This window comes from Rhinatrema bivittatum, chromosome 4, assembly GCF_901001135.1.
Source record: "Rhinatrema bivittatum chromosome 4, aRhiBiv1.1, whole genome shotgun sequence".
Taxonomy (NCBI): Eukaryota; Metazoa; Chordata; class Amphibia; order Gymnophiona; family Rhinatrematidae; genus Rhinatrema; species Rhinatrema bivittatum.
Genome location: NC_042618.1, coordinates 324,855,447 through 324,874,591, shown reverse-complemented (window position 1 = coordinate 324,874,591; position 19,145 = coordinate 324,855,447). Strand labels below are relative to the sequence as shown.

The 19,145-nt window shown below is 45.5% G+C and overlaps 1 protein-coding gene across 1 annotated transcript in view; it reads left to right on the top strand.

Moving 5' to 3' along the window:
• The window catches only part of CFAP52 (cilia and flagella associated protein 52), a 224,177-nt gene that overhangs the window by 27,767 nt on the left and 177,265 nt on the right, over window positions 1-19,145 (top strand). Inside the window, exons 2-3 of the mRNA XM_029600320.1 lie at window positions 4,755-4,954; window positions 7,766-7,902. Coding sequence (XP_029456180.1) covers window positions 4,755-4,954; window positions 7,766-7,902 — 337 coding nt within the window. The remainder of the gene's footprint in view (window positions 1-4,754; window positions 4,955-7,765; window positions 7,903-19,145) is intronic.

Here is a 19,145-nt window from a genome sequence, read left to right as displayed (position 1 = left end):
TTTCTTCTGTTGGATCCTTCTTCCAATTTTTGAATGAAGATCTTTTGGCTAAAATAGCATCTTACACCTCACCTTTTAACCATGACAGTAATCGTTTTGTCTTTCTTTCCATCTTTCTTAATGTGTGGAATACATCTGGACTGTGCTTCTAGGATGGTATTTTTTAACAATGTCCACGCCTCTTGCACACTTTTTACCTTTGTAGCTGCTCCTTTCAGTTTTTTTCTAACTATTTTTCTCATTTTATCAAAGTTTCCCTTTTGCAAGTTTAGCACTAGAGCCATGGATTTGCTTATTGTCCCCCTTCCAGTTATTAATTCTAATTTGATCATATTATGATCACTGTTGCCAAGTGGCCCCAACATTGTTACCTTTCTCACCAAATCCCATGCTCCACTAAGAATTAGATCTAAAATTGTTCCCTCTCTTGTCGGCTCCTGAACCAATTGCTCAATAAAACTGTCATTTATTTCATCCAGGCACTTTATCTCTCTAGCAAGTCCCGATGTTACATTTACCCAGTCAATATTGGGGTAATTGAAATCTCCCATTATTACTGTACTACCAATTTGGTTAGCTTCCCTAATTTCTCTTAGCATTTCACTGTCTATCTCACCATCTTGGCCAGGTGGACGGTAGTATACTCCTATCACTATACTCTTCCCCAACACACAAGGGATTTCTACCCATAAAGATTCGATTATGCATTTAGTCTCATGCAGGATCTTTGTCCTGTTGGACTTTATGCCATCCCGGAGATAAAGCGCCACTCCGCCTCCCGGATGCCCCTCTCTGTCATTGTGATATAATTTGTACCCCGGTATAGCACTGTCCCATTGGTTAACCTCCTTCCACCATGTCTCTGAGATGCCAATTAAGTCTATGTCATCATTCACTGCTAACACACATCAAAAACAAAGGGTATCACTGGTCAAATTTCATATACCTTAAAGTAATGAACCACATATATCAGGCTGAAAGGAACTCAATTTTTAGGACCTATAACTCGATGAGTTTGTCTATCATTCAAACTCATACTTGGGTACACGGTCCATTTGCTTTATTAGTCAAAAACCTTTTTTTTTAGTTTTTTATTTTATGGGACTCAAAAAGAGTTCATTTTCAATAAAATACTGTATCACTGAAGTGAAGCTGACCCACACACACACACATTAGATATCCTAGTGAATGTTTGTAAATGAGTGATGACTTGAAAATCATAAATTTCCCGTTTAGCTACAAACTTACTGAAACGATAATGCTCGCAAAAATAATGTCACTTCTATTTTCTTATATACATATCAATGATACTCATCTGAGTTGTAAAGTAGCACAAGTCTGTTTCAAAAAAATGTCCCACTTCAGGGGCAAACAGCTCGTCCGGAAAGATTTCTCATTGTCAAAATGCAAAACTTCAGTTCAGCTTCATTCGTTCAAAATGCTCTCGTGGTTGCATCAAACATTCTTCATGGCAGTCTGAATTCAAGACCACAGTTTTGCAAAAAACATGGCGAACCCTTAGGCTTTATGGACTCACGCCGGAAGTGCTAGAACTTGTACTGCCGTACTAGCACTTCCGGTGTGAGTACATAAAGCCTAAGGGTTTGCCATGCTTTTTGCAAAACTGCGGTCTTGAATTCAGACCGCCATGAAGAATGTTTGATGCAACCATGAGAGCAATTGAACGAATGCAACCATGAGGCCCATGTTCCTAGAATCCTTTACAGACTCTCTTCTACTCTAGAAGCCATTTCATATACAGCTATTGTGAGTTCTTATTATAGACTGTTTATAGGAACCAGTGCTCGCCTACGGCTCCTGTTCCTGAATATACTGAAGACTCTCTGTGGCATAGAGACCATTGCAAACATCTACTATTGTGAGTGTACCATCTTGTATCCAGTATACCCTGTTTACTCACTATTTCTAGTCTCTCTCTACAGCTCAGCTACCCAGAGATTATATTCCAGGATCAGAAGGACTTCAGCCCTGCCAGACACATCAACTCACTACTGTCACCACTGGTGGTCCAGTTTCCAGTTTAATAAAGAACTATTTGTGTTTATTTCATATTCCAGCCTAGCCGGTGGTTCCTCTCAGGATCTCCTCCTGGGGGCGCTGTCATCTGCCATCGGTCCAGGGATTCACCATTTCCTCCAAGTGGTCATTTCTTACACTACTATCACCCTGTGGGAACCAACCACTACAGACCACTAATACCGCTCACGGAAGTATTATATATATAGCTAACTCCTCTTTCTATGGGACTTGCCAACAGCCTATATATATAACAGATTGCTACTCCGTAGTGGAGGCATGATAGATTGCTATCTCAGTAGCGAAGTACAATATACCTATTGTTAGCTCCTCTCCTCAGAAGAGTATCATTGAACAGATTGCCAACTCCTCTTCCCTGGGGAGTTGATCCTTAACAGATTCCTACTCCCTTTCCTTACAGGAGCATCTAACAGCAGTTCGCTAACAGAATACTAACTCCACCCTCCTGACGGGGTAAGCACTACAGATAGCTAACTTCTCCCTTCTGGAGGAGCAGATCATGACAGGTTGCTAACTCCTCCTCTTTCAAGAGGAGAGCAGAACAGATTGCTAACTCCGCCCTCCCGGCGGAGGTGAGCGATGACAGACTGCTAACTCCCAGCAACATCACTAACAGATTGCTAACTCCTCCCCTCTGGAGGAGGAGAGCATAACTTTTTGCTAACTTCCTAGCAAGAACCGTAGCAAGTCCCTCAGTATTGACCTGTACCCAAGCCAATGAAGAGCCCCATATGAAAAACAACTCTCTCCTAGGGCAAACATTTTATTCCAGGTTGGAAACCCCCCTGGAGCCCGCATGTCCAACAGGACACAGAAAGAAACCGTTTGTGGGTCCAATGGATCTAACTATTTACAAATTTGAGCTCTGCTTTTACTCTCCAAAAACAACAATACACTCTTTCAGAATTAAGGGGAGCTTTAACTAGGGGGATGTTTACTCCCTGCTGGTCTCTTGGCCAGATAGACCTTGTGCCTCAGTAAATCAAATTCCATAGAAAAATCTTCCACTTCACTGCCCCCGTCAACAGGCTCTCACTCCTCCAATAGACCACCACCTCCTCCTCCTCCATGGGTTGAACCGCAAGAGAGAGTGGAGGAGGGGAGTCACTGGGCCCGCAAGGAGCTACCTGCTTCTTTACACGTGCAGATTTCCTGCCAGCTGCAGGCAAATCTCCCTCCAAATCGGCCTTGAGCGGCCCCTGGGAATGGGTGGCTCTCTTGTCATTTGCCACCCCCATGCAGAACGCAGAGCATGGCAGAATTCAGGTGCGCACGGCTTGAGCCACAGGCTTGGCAAGATTTCCCATGGTCCCTGTTGTAGAACCAGGGATCATGATATGAAACTCCAAAGGGAGTAGACTCAGGAACAAAGTAAGGAAACATTTATTTATGGAAAGGGTGATGGATGCATGGATGCCTTTCTAGAAGAGGTGGTGAAGACAAGAACAGTAATGAAATTCAAAAGGATATCGGATAAACATAGTGGATCCATAGTAGCTAGAGTATGGAAATGAAGAAATAGGGCAACCTATGTTAACTTTAGGTGTAACATTTCTTCATGTGGGGGTGGGTTGGGCAAACTAGATGGACCATTTGGGTCTTTGCTGTCATATCCATGTTACTATGTTACTCCTCATGTAAACTGTTACACTGAATGTAATAATGAATGTAAGGCGGCCATGAGGGGAACATCAAATGCAAAATAACAGATACCCATCTTGAATATTGGGAAGATCAGGAGCATTAGGTCCAATTCCAGGCTGCAAGGGAAGAGCCACTATATACTACATTTTGGAAATACTGAGCTGTTTCATATCCAATAATTGTTGACATCAGGCATCAGATTGATCTTCTAGCAGTGTGACAGGTGATACGTGGACCCAAATCTGACATTAGATAATGACAGATTACAACAAATTTATTCTCCTGTTCTTGTAAGGATAAATCTTTACAATGGGAACAATGTAATAATAATACAAATTTAAAATATAGTCATAGTTTATTATGTTAATTCTAGATATTATAGGATTACATTGCTCTGGATATCAGCTTTGACACCAGGGGAACAACAGACAGACAGTTTACATGCCAGAGAGGAGGAAGTGGCTAATAAGGAGCTACCATGAGGGGACATTGAAGGACTGGCTACCATAAAAGGGAACAAGAATATTAGAAGACATTAGAAGCCTCAAGCAGCTCATGATAAAACGGATGAGATATGACGTGATGTGGTGTGGTGGGTGAAGAATAAGGAGAAGGTTCAATGAAGAGAACATGGCAACTGGACTCAAAGAAAAGGACAGGAAGGAAACTGTTTTGCTATTTAAAAAAAAAAAGTGGGTGACTTGAAGGCCCAGAGTGGGTGAATGTTCCAAATGTGAGAGCAGAGAGTGAAAACAGGCAGAGACAGGCCATTGTGTTACTTGTAGTAGACTAATACTGAAACAGACTTAACTAGTGCAGGCTAGAAAATATGTTTTAATAGTATAACTACATTCACCATCCTGTTTTGAACATTTTCTTTTTGTTATTACTTTCTAACCTGTTTTAAAATGTTAAGCCACACACACAGAGTGTTAATTTGTTGTGCTATTACAGTTTTCACCTGGAAAGGTGCCAAATGTTGTATTTCCATTGCTCACATTTGCTCTTGTGTAATGTAAAACTTCACTTTTTTCACCTGTTACCTTTTATAGGAAATATACCTTCTGGCCTGAATTGCCATCCTGATCGTGATCATCTTGTCTTCCCTTTGGGATGTACAGTGATTATACAGAATATAAATACACACAAACAATACTTCCTGCAAGGACACACTAATAATGTCTCCTGTGTTGCTGTATCTCGTAGTGGGAAATATATTGCCTCTGGACAGGTCACTTATATGGGATTCAAGGTAGGTGATATAATAGAGATTAACAATTACAATAGCTTCTGTGAGATCTACAAAAAAGTATTTGTGTACATGATAATAATTCTATTTTGAAAGGATGGACTGATGGGATTGGCAGGAACAGATTTTTCTTAAGGAATAGTAAAAGATGAGCAGATAGATGGTCCCACTGTATTTATTAGAGGAACATTCAACACTGTATTAAGAGAAAACCTTTCCTGATTTACACATGAGATTCAGAAGCACAGAGAAATGGAAAGGAGGATTTATATTTATCATGACTATCCCTCATGTGGTGTTAAAGTAACTATAATCTGTGTAACAGATTGTGCTAAATGTCATTATGTGCTACATGTACAGTTTGCAGAACTGTGAGGTGCTGAGGAGAGGAGAAATACACTTGTACCAAAGGTCTTCAGGAATACAAGACCTCCATCAGTGTGTTCCTCCTCAGCATGTCCCTGTATGAATACTTAAGTCCATTTTAGGATTAACATGTGAAAGGAATATGATAGTCCCTCTGAATAACAAATGGACTGGCAGCAATTATTTTGATAATTTCAATGTACATTTGTCATCAAAAAATTTGATTCCTATAACAAATACTGAACAAGAATTACTTCTGAGGTACACAAGCCTCCAGTTAATTATTTATTTTTTATTTATTTTTGGTTTTTATATACCGGAAGTTCCTGTATAAAATACATATCACTCCGGTTCACAGGTAACAGAGATAACTACCGCCATGTGACGGTTTACATGGAACATATCAAACGCTTTATAATTATATTTATATTATATTTATAATTATATTTTATAATTATAATCAAGATGTATTGTAGGAGGGCTTGTTATCAAGAGAAACCACTGTGTTTAAGCAATAACTGCAGTGTCTTTACTGAAAAAATTTAGGTATATATCTGTTGCAGGTATGGCTGAGAAAACCAAAATTCAAATTGCCATCTACTATACTGTATGCATGGTAAAGAGCTGTAGTAATATCAGTCCTAACCATTTACTTTAGCTAGAAATTAAGTCTAGACTATTGTTACGGGGAGCGCTGGAGGTGGTCCCACGTCTGGAAAGATTGTGTACCCTTGGGCCATGACGCGACTGCAGAAGAACTCCAGGAAGCACCGAGATAGGCGAGGAGTGTCCAAGCACGGGCAGACAGGTTGAACCCTGGCCTCTGTTGAAACTGAATGCATCAGAGAGACCCAGCAATGCAATGTTGGTCTCTGGAGTAGCCCTCTGGCCACTCGATAGCCCTTTCGGACCTGCCATACGGAATGGCAGATGCGACAGGGCGAACAGAGGCTGAGGGCTGGAACGAACAGACTCAGATGAAGACTCAGGATACTTGAAGGATGAGACGAGACTCAGGATACTTTATGGATGAGACGAGACTCAGGATACTTTATGGATGAGATGAGACTCACAAATCAAGAGTTCTGAATAGGTACTGCCACACCACGTGCCCTAAACAGCCAATCAAGGCAGGCCACGAACCAGGTTCCCGATTCAGGTTACTTGGAGGTTTCAAGACGAAGATTCCGGCGAGGCCTGCACCGAGGCGCACCCTCCACAGCCAGTCAAGGCAAGGCACGGACCACGCTGGAACGGAACAGGTTTAGGCCGAGTTCTTAGTCATGGACGGAGACAGACACAAGGAGCTCCGAAGACCTGGACAGGATTCAGGATAAGGAGAAGACCTCAGGATCCAAGGACTCGGAGAAAAGGACTCGGTGCAAGAGCTCAAGTAGAACTCGGAGTATGGAACCTGAAGCTTGGAGGATTAAAAACAGGGGTCTTCCAGAGGTTTGCGCTGCCAAGACAAAGGACATCTGGATAAAGGAAGATCCGGAGGTGAAGACATCAGGAGAATAGGAGATCAGGACTTCAGGGGCTCTGAAGGATGAAACATCAGGAACATCAGGAAATCTGAAGAGAAGGATGTTGGTACATCAGGAACTGGACGGACGAAGATATAGGATCCGACGAGAGACCTTGCCGAAGATGAAGACGAAGACATGGAATTCCAACATGGAGCAGAGTGCCTAGGAGAAGCTGAGCTGAAGAGAAGTCCAAAGGAGGACTGGCTCCTTGCGAAGGCACTGAAGCAATGAAGACAGGCCCTTCTTATAGGGCTGAAGAAGGCACACCCAAGATGAAGTTATAAGGAGGGGCCGCAGGATCCTCCCACTGCAGGCCCTTTAAGAAATGAAGAGAGGCGCGGCCTTGCGCCGAAGAAGGAAGGAGCAGGACCTTGGAGAGCGGCGTCCCTGCCATGGCACAGTTCAGGAGCAGGGCTGGGCTGCGGAACAGGCCCCGACGCTGTAGCGGTGGCGTCCAAGCCACAAAGAAGAGGCTGGGAGTGATTCCCTGCCACAGGAAAGAAGCCAACGGTGGAGGCCTCCCTCCCGGAGGGGAGAAGATGACGTTGGTGGCCTCCAGGCTGCGTGGAAACGTCGGCGGTGGCCTCCTGGCCGCAAGGGCAGCACCTGGGCGGCTCCAGCACATGGAGAGAACGTCAGCGGCCTCCAAGCTGCAAAGGCTGCACTAGGGCGGCTCCAGCCGCGCAGAAGGGACGTCGGCGGCCTCCGCACTGCAAAAGGAGCTGAAAAAAGAGGTGAGAGACTACCCGCGGCTCCGACCATGGGTAGAATCGTAACAACTATAGTGAGATAAGATGCTTATTTTATAACTTGTGCTAGATCCTTTAAATGAAGGGTTATCTCTTCAGTTAACCTTGTATTCTGGAAAATGTTTACCTTTAGGTTTAAATTTCTTTCCTGTGATTTGTTTCAACTGTAGGCAGATATCAACCTGTGGGACTATGCTAAGAAAGAGCTGCTTGCCACCCTGACGATTCACAAGGTCAAAGTTGAAGCACTAACATTCTCACCAAACGATCTGTATTTATTGTCACTAGGAGGTCTGGATGATGGCAGGTAACAAATTGTATTTGCACAGGAAGAAAGTATAAACTTTCAAATTAGAACTTTCCAGCAATTATATATGTCAGAGGTCACCAGCATTACACTTTGAGAGCCATAAACAGCTATCTACAAAGAATGTATACTGTGAAACACATATTCTTATGCAAGTTGTCTAAAGCATTATATTTTAAAATTATTTGCTTTTTTCAAGGGTTATGGTACTATGTGGATCTATCAATCAAAATAAAAGTCCTTCAGGTCAAACAAGTGTTTCTCATAAAAGTGAAAAAAGTATGTTCATGACTGTCAATCTTTCTTACGTTTCAGAAAGAACAACAAACCTTCTCATCGTGAACATCACCCACCAAAAAACACTTTTGAACTTTTATAAAACTTCATAGTATTTCAAAGCGATTTGGAAAGCATTTTAAAATCTAAAACTGGCAGAAAGCACATGCACCCAGTAATTCAGTTATACTTAACTTATAGACTTCATACTGGCATCCAAACCGGGTGATTTCATTCTCAAAAAGATGGCCAATAAGTTAAGAAAATGAAAGCTCCACTAAAATGTCTGCTATCCAAAGATGGATCACTGTCATTATTTATTTATTTATTTAAAATCTTTTGTATACCCCTTATACAAAATGAGATTTAGGCGGTTTACATAATATAACATTCATAATAAAAACATTAAATTAGCAATAAAAGATAACAATACAGTAGTTATCAATACAGTATAGAAACTTGGTATACTTTAAATATATAAACAAAAGAAGATTATCAATTAAGAGTGTGATGTATTGAAAGCAATAGACCATAAGTAGGTTTTTAGTACAGTATTTTTCTAAATTCTTTGTCATCTCAGGGATCCCAGGGCTTCCAGCCAGTTTCAGATTTAAACTTTTTTTTTCAAACCTATTTGTAAAATTATGAAGTTTTGTAAAAATTCAAAAGTGGTTTTTTTTGGAAGGTGATGATTATGTTGATAAGATTTGTTGCTCTCCTTTCTGAAAAGTAAGAAAGATTTACAGTTATGAACATACCTTTTTCACCATTATAAGAAACACTTCTGTTTTTGGGAAGAGCAACTTGATTTTGACCTGAAGAACTCTTATTTTGTTTCAGTATGTTGTCTGAGGTCCTTAAAAAATGTTTGCCTTGGTAATTTTGCTGTGCAGTGTAACATTTTGGCCGGCTGCAGGATGCCTTGCGATTGGCCACACTTACCCCCAAATGCCGCTGTCATGGCTGAGACACCGCCATGCTGCCCTTCCCCTGGGCCTCCCTAGGTTCACATGCACAGCGCACTAACGCTTAAGGGCCTTGCGGAGGGAAATACAACTACCGGCGCACAGTGATGTGACAAGGCTGGATATTTAAACCCCAGCCGTGCTACAAACATTGCCTCAACAACAGGTCCTCCTGCAGTCTTGCAGTTCATGTTTCTTTCCTTGTTGCCTTGTCTCTTTGTTGCCTTGAATTCTCATTGCCTTGTCTTGCCTTGCCTCACCTTGCTTGCCCTTTCATGTCTTGGTCCCTTCGTGTCCTGCCCTGGTCTTGTCTGTCTCTGCCTGACTCTTGGTTTGACCTCGGCTTGAACTTCGACTGCTCTTCTGGATTTCCCTCTGTGCTGACCTCTGCCTGGAACTCGATGCTGCTTGATCTTCACCTGCCCTAATCTCTTACTGGAACTTGACCTGATCTCTTCTTGCCCTGACCTTGACACTCCTTATTCGCTGCCTGCCATGACCTTGGCCTTCTACTCAACCTCGTCTGACCGCTCCTTACAGGACTCGTGCATAAGACCTGTCAGTCCTTGGAAGTCAAGGGCTCAACTAGCGGGCAGTAGGGCTGGTTAGGTGAAGCCCTAGTTCCCCGTACGTACCAGGATCAGTCCAGAAGGTGGGTTATGTCCCTCGTCCAGCAGATGGAGTCAGAACAAAACTTCTGAGGGTGCTGCTCTATAAGCCAGTGCACCCTCAGCATGCTCTCAGTATTCTTCTGACTCCAGCAGATAGGAGCTGGGGAGCCTTAGCTCCCCTGGGATTTTAGAATTTGGTTCTTCTTTCCCTATTTCTACTTTCTTTTACTCTGTGTTGGTGAATCAAGTTGTTTAAAAAAAAAAAAAAAGAGGCAAGTTAGTTCATTTATCAAGCACTGCCCCTTCAAAACTTGCAATCAGCTCTGCCCTTGGGGTTTGCCTGGTTTCCTCCACTTCTTTCTCTCTGTGAGTGACTTCTGGGGTAAGTTCTTGGGAATTATTTATTTCTTTTAGGTTTGGACCTGCTTCTCTCGGGGGTGATCGCTGACGGGGTCAGCCCCTCCCGCCCCTTGCCGCGATTTGGCCTGCGGCCCCGAGACGCACATTCCTCGGGACCGCTGACTAAAGAGAGCAAGCTGCTCTGCAGTAGGGCCGGGGCACAGCAGACGCGTCTTCCTGCTGCCCGCGGCACCGGTTTCCTCGCGGCCCCCCCCCCCCCTTCTTTTTGATTTTCAATCGCGGCCATTATGCCGCGACCTCAGCGTTGCGCTGCCACTGGAGAGCCGGGGTCCCGGGGTCCCGGCTCTCCCGCGAGGGGGTGTGTTCGCGTTGCCTCCCTGGTGGGGAGGGCACCTCGCTGCCGACGAGACGGCCTGCATTTTGCTGGGTCGGCCCCTATCCCGTCTATGGCGGGAACGGCAGCTATTTTGACTTCGGGGGCAGCGTGTGCAGCGCTGGAGGGAGAGGAGATGGAGGACCTCCCAGACAATCCGCCGCCGATTCTTACCCCGGTGCAGCCCCTGGTCCCCGGGTGGCTGCCTGGGGACCTGCCTGTATTGCCCTCCTCAGGGCCCTCTCATTTTACCACAGAGTTTGTGGTTTTAATGCACAACAAGTACATTGCAAGCATGGGCCATCCTCTAGACCCAGCGTCAGCACCTCCACCGCTTAAGGTTCCTAGGGTGGGGGATACCTCTGGGACCAGGACATCAGGTTCATTGGCAGGGGCTTCCCGGGTAGGACTGGCACTCCCCCCAGTAGCGGGAGTTTCTTCAGCACCCGATCCATCTCTCGCGGATCCACTGAAGGGTCCGGATGATCCCCTACTGGCGGCCCAGCTGGAAGGTGACGATCCCTGAGTGCTGCGCATTTTTCAAAAGGAAGAGCTGGATGACCTCATTCCCCATGTCCTTCAGGAGCTGGACCTTGACGCGCCACAAGGACCCTCCGCTTCGGGGAAGAAGGGGGATCCGGTCCTGGCGGGCCTCCGCCCCTTAGCTAAAGCCTTTTCTACCCATCCCACCTTTATGCAACTGATAGGCAGGGAATGGGATGCACCCGAATCCTCATTGAAAGTCAGCAGGGCGATGGAAAAGCTCTACCCCCTCCCTGAGGAGTTACTGGACCTCCTTAAGGTCCCGACGGTGGCCTCAGGTACAAAAACTTAGATTGTAAGCCCTCTGGGGATAGAGAAATACCTACAGTACCTGAATGTAAACCGGTGTGATATCTCAATTGAGATCAAAATGTCGGTATATAAAATAAATAAATAAATAAATAAGCTGGATGTCTACCTCAAGAGGGTTTTTGAGGTCTCCGCCCTCGGGATCCGAGCAGCCCTCTGCACCTCCCTTGCACAGCGGGCGGGTCTTCACTGGGTGCAGCAGTTGTTGACGTCGCAGGCCCTACCTCCTGAGGAAGCCTCTCAGGCAGACCGCCTAGAAGCAGTTGTCGCTTACAGAGCTGATGCCCTTTACGACCTGGTGAGAGTACTAGCTAGATCAATGGTCTCGGTGGTCTCGGCACGACGTCTCCTGTGGCTCAGAAACTGGTCAGTGGACTCATCATCTAAGGCGCGGTTGGGATCTCTGCCGTTTAAGGGTAAGTTCCTCTTCGGGGAGGATCTAGACCAGATCATCAAGCTTCTGGGGGAAAATGCGGTACACCGCCTACCTGAGGACAGACCCAGGTCTTCCGGCTCCAGGTCCTTTAATCCCTCCCGAAACCGTTTCCAGACGCAGTGTAGATCCCGCGCCACCAGGCAGACGACACCTCGGACTCCCTCCGTGTGGACTCGGTCCTTTCGAGGCCGTAGACCAGCCAGGGACAGGGTGGCCCACGGGGCTTCCAACAAGTCTGCTCAATGATGCCAGAGTTGCCCACTCCTCGACCCCCAAGATCTGGGGGCGCATTTCGCTCTTCTACGAGGAGTGGGTTCACATCACCTCGGATCAGTGGATCTTGGACATTTTAAGACGAGACTACGCATTGGAATTTGTAAGGCCCCCGAGAGACAGGTTCCTTTTCTCCCCCTGCGGATGCCCCGCACAAACAGCTCGCGGTCTGCCAGACCCTCGACACACTTCTAGCTCTTGGGGCCATTATTCCAGTACCCCCACAGGAGGTGGGTTCCGGCCACTATTCAATCTATTTTATAGTCCCCAAAAAGGATGGCTCCTTTCGACCGATTCTGGATCTCAATATGGTCAACAAGTCACTCAGAGTTCTCCACTTCCGGATGGAAACTTTACGGTCCGTAATAGCGGCGGTCCACAGAGGGGAATTCCTTGCGTTGCTAGACCTGACGGAAGCTTACCTACACATACCCATTCGCCAGGAGCATCAGCGGTTCCTTCGATTCAAGATCCTGGGGCAGCACTTTCAATTTCAAGCGCTCCCGTTCGACCTTGTGACCGCTCCCCGAACTTTTTCCAAGGTAATGGTGGTGGTAGCTGCAGCCCTCAGACGAGAAGGCATTCTGGTTCACCCGTATCTAGACGATTGGCTCATTCGGGCCAAGACTCTCGCGCAGGGACATGCAGCGGTCTCTCGAGTGGTGCAACTTCTCCAATCCCTGGGTTGGGTCCAGAGCTCCCTACTCCCGTCGCAGAGCTTGGATTTCCTGGAGGCGCGCTTTGACACAGCCAAGGGCAAGGTTTACCTGCGTCCGGATCGGGCGCACTCAATTCGAGAACAAGTACATCGCTTCTCTGCCCTGCCAGCCCCCACGGCCTGGGATTACCTGCAACTCCTCAGATCCATGGCGTCCATCATAGACCTCGTACCCTGGGCTTTCACACATCTATGCCCCTTACAGAGGGCACTACTCTCTCGCTGGAAACCGGTGTCTCGGGACTATCAGCTTGTCCTCCCGCTCCCCCAGTGCGCCAGGGACAGCTTCCTGTGGTGGCTGGACCCACTCCATCTGGCTCAGGGAATGCCTCTGGAGGTTCTGGACTGGGTGGTGGTTACCACGGACGCCAGTCTGACCGGCTGGGGAGCAGTCTGCCAGTCAAGATCGGCCCAAGGGCTATGGACACAGGAACAGGCCATGTGGACCATCAATCGGCTGGAAACAAGGGCAGTGCGCCTGGCACTGGAGCAATTTCTCCCGCTCGTCCAGCATCGAGCGGTCCGGATACTGTCCGACAACGCGACCACTATGGCGTACATCAACCGTCAAGGGGGCACAAGGAGCCAACAAGTCTCCCTGGAAACAGACATTCTGATGTCTTGGGCGGAGGGACATCTCTCCCATCTGGTAGTCACACACATTGTGGGGGTGGACAATATCCAGGCAGACTTCCTGAGTCGACAGCATTTGGACCCAGGAGAGTGGGAGCTCTCCGAGGAGGCAATGTGGCTTCTCATTCAGCGTTGGGGGATCCCCCACCTAGATCTCATGGCCACCGATCAAAACGCCAAGGTGTCCAGATTCTTCAGTTGCAGATGGGACCATGGCACAGAAGGAGTGGACGCGCTGGTCCTTCCTTGGCCCCCTCATCTTCTGCTCTATGTATTTCCACCCTGGCCACTAGTGGGCAAGGTCCTTCGAAGAATAGAGAGGCACCAGGGATTGGTCAACCTCGTAGCCCCGGAGTGGCCGTGTTGGCCGTGGTTCGCGGACCTGATAAACCTAGCGGTGGACCGACCGCTCCGCCTGGGGCATCTGCCGCGACTCCTGCACCAAGGACCAGTATTTTTCGACCAGGCAGAACGCTTCTGTCTTGCGGCGTGGCTTTTGAAAGGCGGTGCCTCCAACGCCGGGGGTACCCGGATCCGGTAGTCGTGACCCTCCTCAAAGCTAGAAAAACATCCACTTCCATTGCTTATGTGCATGTCTGCTACGTCTTTGAGTCCTGGTGCATTTCACACTCTACAAGCCAAAGGGCGGCTTCTGTGCCTCAGATCCTTCAGTTTCTTCAGGATGGCGTGGACAAAGGCCTAGCCTACAACTCCATTCGGGTTCAAGTCGTGGCCCTGGGGGCCTTACAGGGGTCCTTGTCCTCCCATCCTGATATAGTTCGTTTCCTTCGGGGAGTTAGGCATTTGCGGCCTCCAGTCCAGACTCCTTGTCCCTCCTGGAGCCTCAATTTGGTCCTTCGCTCCCTAGCAGGATCTCCCTTTGAACCCCTGCGTTCCTCTACCCGCAAGGACCTCACTCTCAAGATGGTATTCCTCGTGGCCATCTGCTCTGCACGTTGAGTTTCAGAACTACAAGTGTTATCATGCAGAGAACCTACCTCCGTTTCACTGACTGGTGTGTCCTTACGCACGGTGCCTTCATTTCTTCCTAAGGTGGTCTCGGCCTTCCACTTGAATCAGACGGTAGAGTTGCCCTCCTTCTCTACAGAGGACTCATGGGATCTCCGAAGACTTGATGTCAAGCACACACTGATTCGCTACCTGGAGGTCACCAATGAATTTCGTCTTTCAGACCATCTCTTTGTCCTCTGGTCAGGGCCACGGAAAGGTCATAAGGCCACAAAGACAACCATCGCTCGCTGGCTCAAGGAGGCCATTGTAATGTCTTACATTGGAGCGGGTAGGGAGCCCCCGCGGGGGTTAAAGCCCACTCCCTCCGTTCACAGGCTGCTTCCTGGGCTGAAAGTCAATCTGTTTCTGTTCAGGAGATCTGACGAGCAGCGACTTGGAAGTCTCTGCATACTTTCGCGCGACACTACCGACTACAGCTCCAGTCGCCGACCTCCGGCTACTTTGGGGACAGGGTGGTTCGAACAGGGCTCTTAGGGGCCCACCCTCTTTAGGGACGCTTGGGTACATCCCACCGTCTGGACTGATCCTAGTACGTACGGGGAAAAGAAAATTACTACTTACCTGCTAATTTTCGTTCCTGTAGTACCATGGATCAGTCCAGACGCCCTCCCTCAGAAAATTGGGGGTTTACTGCTCAAACTAGCTCCTGTCTCTGTTTATTCAATTCAGCTGTTTCTCATCTATGTTCAGGGGGCTTGCCCCACAGTTCTGTTTGCAAGTTAATTCTCAGTTTTTTGATCACAGTTTGTGTCTTGCCCATACACAGTGGGTTTATATAGCTTGATTCATCATTATCCACATTTATCTGACTTTGGCTTTGATACTGAGAGCATGCTGAGGGTGCACTGGCTTATAGAGCAGCACCCTCAGAAGTTTTGTTCTGACTCCATCTGCTGGACGGGGGACATAACCCACCGTCTGGACTGATCCATGGTACTACAGGAACGAAAATTAGCAGTAAGAAGTAATTTTCTTTTCCCGTCCTTGTAAGATCGAGTCCACCTACTGTCGGCATGGGCCTGGTGGGTTCTCTGGCTAGGCTGCATCAACCATGCCATAGTCAAAGGGCTCACATCCGTGACATGCAGATCTATATCATATTTAGGGACATTTCTTTTCAGTTTTTCTTTTATTTTTCCCAGGAATTTATCAATGTTTATTGCAATAAGAACAAAAATGATATTTACATGGAAAAATGATGAGTCATTTCCTTCCACTGAGTTCTCCTGTTTTTGTTCTTGTAACAAACATTGATAAATTTCTGAAATAAAATAAATTGAAATAAAAACTGAAAATGAAGGCTGTAACCATTAAAGCGCTATACATGTATAGATTTCATAGCTTGGCTCACATAGGTTAGCATTCATAAATTACAAGAGATTGCAGAAAGAGGAAGACAGGCGACAATATCTAGAAAAATTAAGAGAAGCCGGGAAACAGGATTGTGAAAATTCATCTAGAGGAAAAATAGCAAATACGGTAAAATGGGAGGAGAAGATTTTTTTAGATATGTTAGTGATGGAAGTACAAAAGTGGCATTGTAAGACTCAAAGGTGAAAGGAAGGAATATGTGAATAAACATCTGTTACAAGGGTTCAGCAGCAGTGGATAGCAAATAGATCATTCTCATTTATGATTCCAGGCATGTGGAATAGTTAATAAGATTTTAGGGAAGAGAAGGAATTTTGAATTTCAGAAAGAAATTAAAATCATGTCTCATGTCAATGGTTTGGTGAGTGATTAGCAAAAGGGAAAAATTGTTTGCTAATATTGTTCTGTTGAGAGATTTGTTTATGGTATATGGTTTTAATGTAATGATCTTGTTGTAAATTGCTTTGAGAGATGTAATCAAGGAGGTGATTAAGAAATATTTTTTAAATATATAAATAAATAAATATATAAATGTAGAGGCTGATGAGGAAAAAGCAAAATTGTTTAACAAATATTTCTGTTCCATGTTTGCTGTGGAAGGGCCTGGAGCAGGACCACATAAAACAAACACAAATAAGATTGGAAATGAGGTAAACCTCAATTGATTTTCAGAATAGTGTGTTTATGAGGAGCTAACTAAACTTAAAATAGAGATGGGGCTGGATGGGATACATCTGAGGATACTAAGGGAACTAAGAGATGTTCTATTGGCTGACCTTTTCAATGTTTCTTTAGAGTATGGAGTAGTTCAGGAGGACTGGAAAAGGGGGAATATGGTTCCTATTCATAAAAGTGGAAGTAAGGAGGAGGCTGGGAACTACAGGCGAGTTAGTCTGAGCTCTGTGGTGAGCAAACTAATGGAATTGCTGCTAAAATTTCCAGTTTTATTTCCAGTTTTATTGTATTCTGCACACCTTGTTCAAATGTAAACCGGCATGATGTGATCTTATCATGAATGCCAGTATATAAAAAACCTAAATAAAATAAGTAAAATAAAACAGAGGATAGTGCCGTTTTTGGGATCCAATGGATTAATTGCAAGATCCGAGGCAGTATAGTTTTTACCAGAGGTAAATCTTGTCAGACAAATCTGATCAATTTCTTTGATTGGGTGACCAGAGAGTTAGATCAAGGGAGAGAGCGGTAGACATAGTATACTTGGATTACAGCAAGGCCTTTGACACACAGAAGACTTATAAATATTTTTTTACGCACAGAAGACTTATAAATAAATTGTGCACTCTTCGTATGGATCCTAGAGTGACTGACTGAGTTAGAAACTGGGACTCTTTCTTTTCAACATTTTTGTGAGCAACATAACAGAAGGGTTATTCGGAAAGGTTTGTCTTTTTACCAATGATTCCTAAAATCTGTAACAGAATGGAAATCTAGGAAGGAATGGAAAACATGCGGAGGAATCTAGCAAAGTTTGAGGAGTGGTCTAAGGTCTAGCAGCTAAGATTTAATGTCAAAAAATGCCGAGTAATGCATTTAGGATGCAAAAACCCAAAGGAAAGTCACAGTATTGGAGGTTAAATTGTTCTAAGCACAAAGGAAGAGTGTGATATAGGGGTATTTGTATCTGATGAGCTTAAGGTGGCCAAACTGGTGGATAAAATGATGGTAAAAGCCAGAAAGATGCTTAGCTGCATAGGGAGAGGCATGGTCAACAAAGTGATATTGCTCCTGTATAGGTCCCTGGTGAGACCTCACTTGGAATACTATGTACAATTCTGGACACTGCACCTTTAAAATGATATAAACAGGATGGAGTTGGTCCAGAGGGTGGCTACTAAAATGGTCAGTGGTCTTTGTTCTAAAGCATATGGGGATATACTTAAAGAGCTAAATATGTATACTCTAGAGGAAAGGCAAGATAGGTGAGATATGATAGAGACATTCAAATATCTCAGAGGTTTCTATGGATAGGAGGTGAGCCTTTTTCAATGGAAAGGAGGTTCTTGAACAAGGGATCATGAGATGAAGTTGAAAGGTGGTAAGAGTAATCTTAGGAAATATTTCTTTACAGCCTCCCAGTGGAAGTAATGGAGACAAAAACAGCCTCCCAGTGGAAGTAATGGAGACAAAAACTGTATCTGAATTCAAGAAAGCATTTGAGAAATAAAAGGGATCTCTAAGGAAGTGATGAGAATTATAAGCTAAATTAATTGGATGGATGGGCAGATTGGATGGGCCATATGATCTTTTTCTACTGTCATGTTTCTTTGAATTACAAGGCTGCTTTACATTAGGGATGTGAATTGTGTGCCCTATCGTCTTAACGATCGAAATCGTCTGGCAGGAGAAGAAAATCGTGTTTGGCACGATTTTTTAGTTAAAAAATCGTTAAAAATCGTTTTTTCCGATTAGTGCGCACTAACTCCCGTTAGTGCGCACTAATCGGAAAAAACTAACAGAAAATGATACAATTTGACACTTTTCAGGTCAGTTAGGTCAGTTTAGGAATGAATATGTATTCCTATTGGCTGCCCTCTTATTTATTCATGTTACCAAGGTTCCCACTGACAGTATATGGGGGATGTGAAATGGAAACAGTTGGTAGCTTGACAAAAAAAGTAATGTGATCAGTCAATGTGACTAGAACTTGTGCCCTAACCCTGATACCAGGGGTGTTGTGATCTTCCTGCACACAGTGCCCTAACCCTGGCACAAGCTGGAGTCAATGTGTGCAGTAAAGGAGACCTGCCTTTTCCACAAGCTGGAGTCAATGTGTGCAGGAAAGGAGACCTGCCTTTTCCCCAGCTGGAGTCAGTGTGTGCAGTAAAGGAGACCTGCCTTTTCCACAAGCTGGAGTCAATGTGTGCAGGAAAGGAGACCTGCCTTTTCCCCAGCTGGAGTCAGTGTGTGCAGTAAAGGAGATCTGCCTTGTCCACAAGCTGGAGTCAATGTGTGCAGGAAAGGAGACCTGCCTTTTCCCCAAGCTGGAGTCAATGTGCTGTAAAGGAGACCTGCCTTTTCCCCAAGCTGGAGTCAATGTGTGCAGGAAAGGAGACCTGCCTTGTACCCAAGCTGGAGTCAATGGGTGCAGTAAAGGAGACCTGCCTTGTCCCCAAGCTGGAGTCAGTGTGCTGTAAAGGAGACCTGCCTTATCCCCAAGCTGGAATCAATGTATGCAGTAAAGGAGATCTGCCTTGTCCACAAGCTGGAGTCAATGTGTGCAGGAAAGGAGACCTGCCTTATCCCCAAGCTGGAATCAATGTGTGCAGTAAAGGAGACCTGCCTTTTCCCCAACTGGAGTCAATGTGCTGTAAAGGAGATCTGC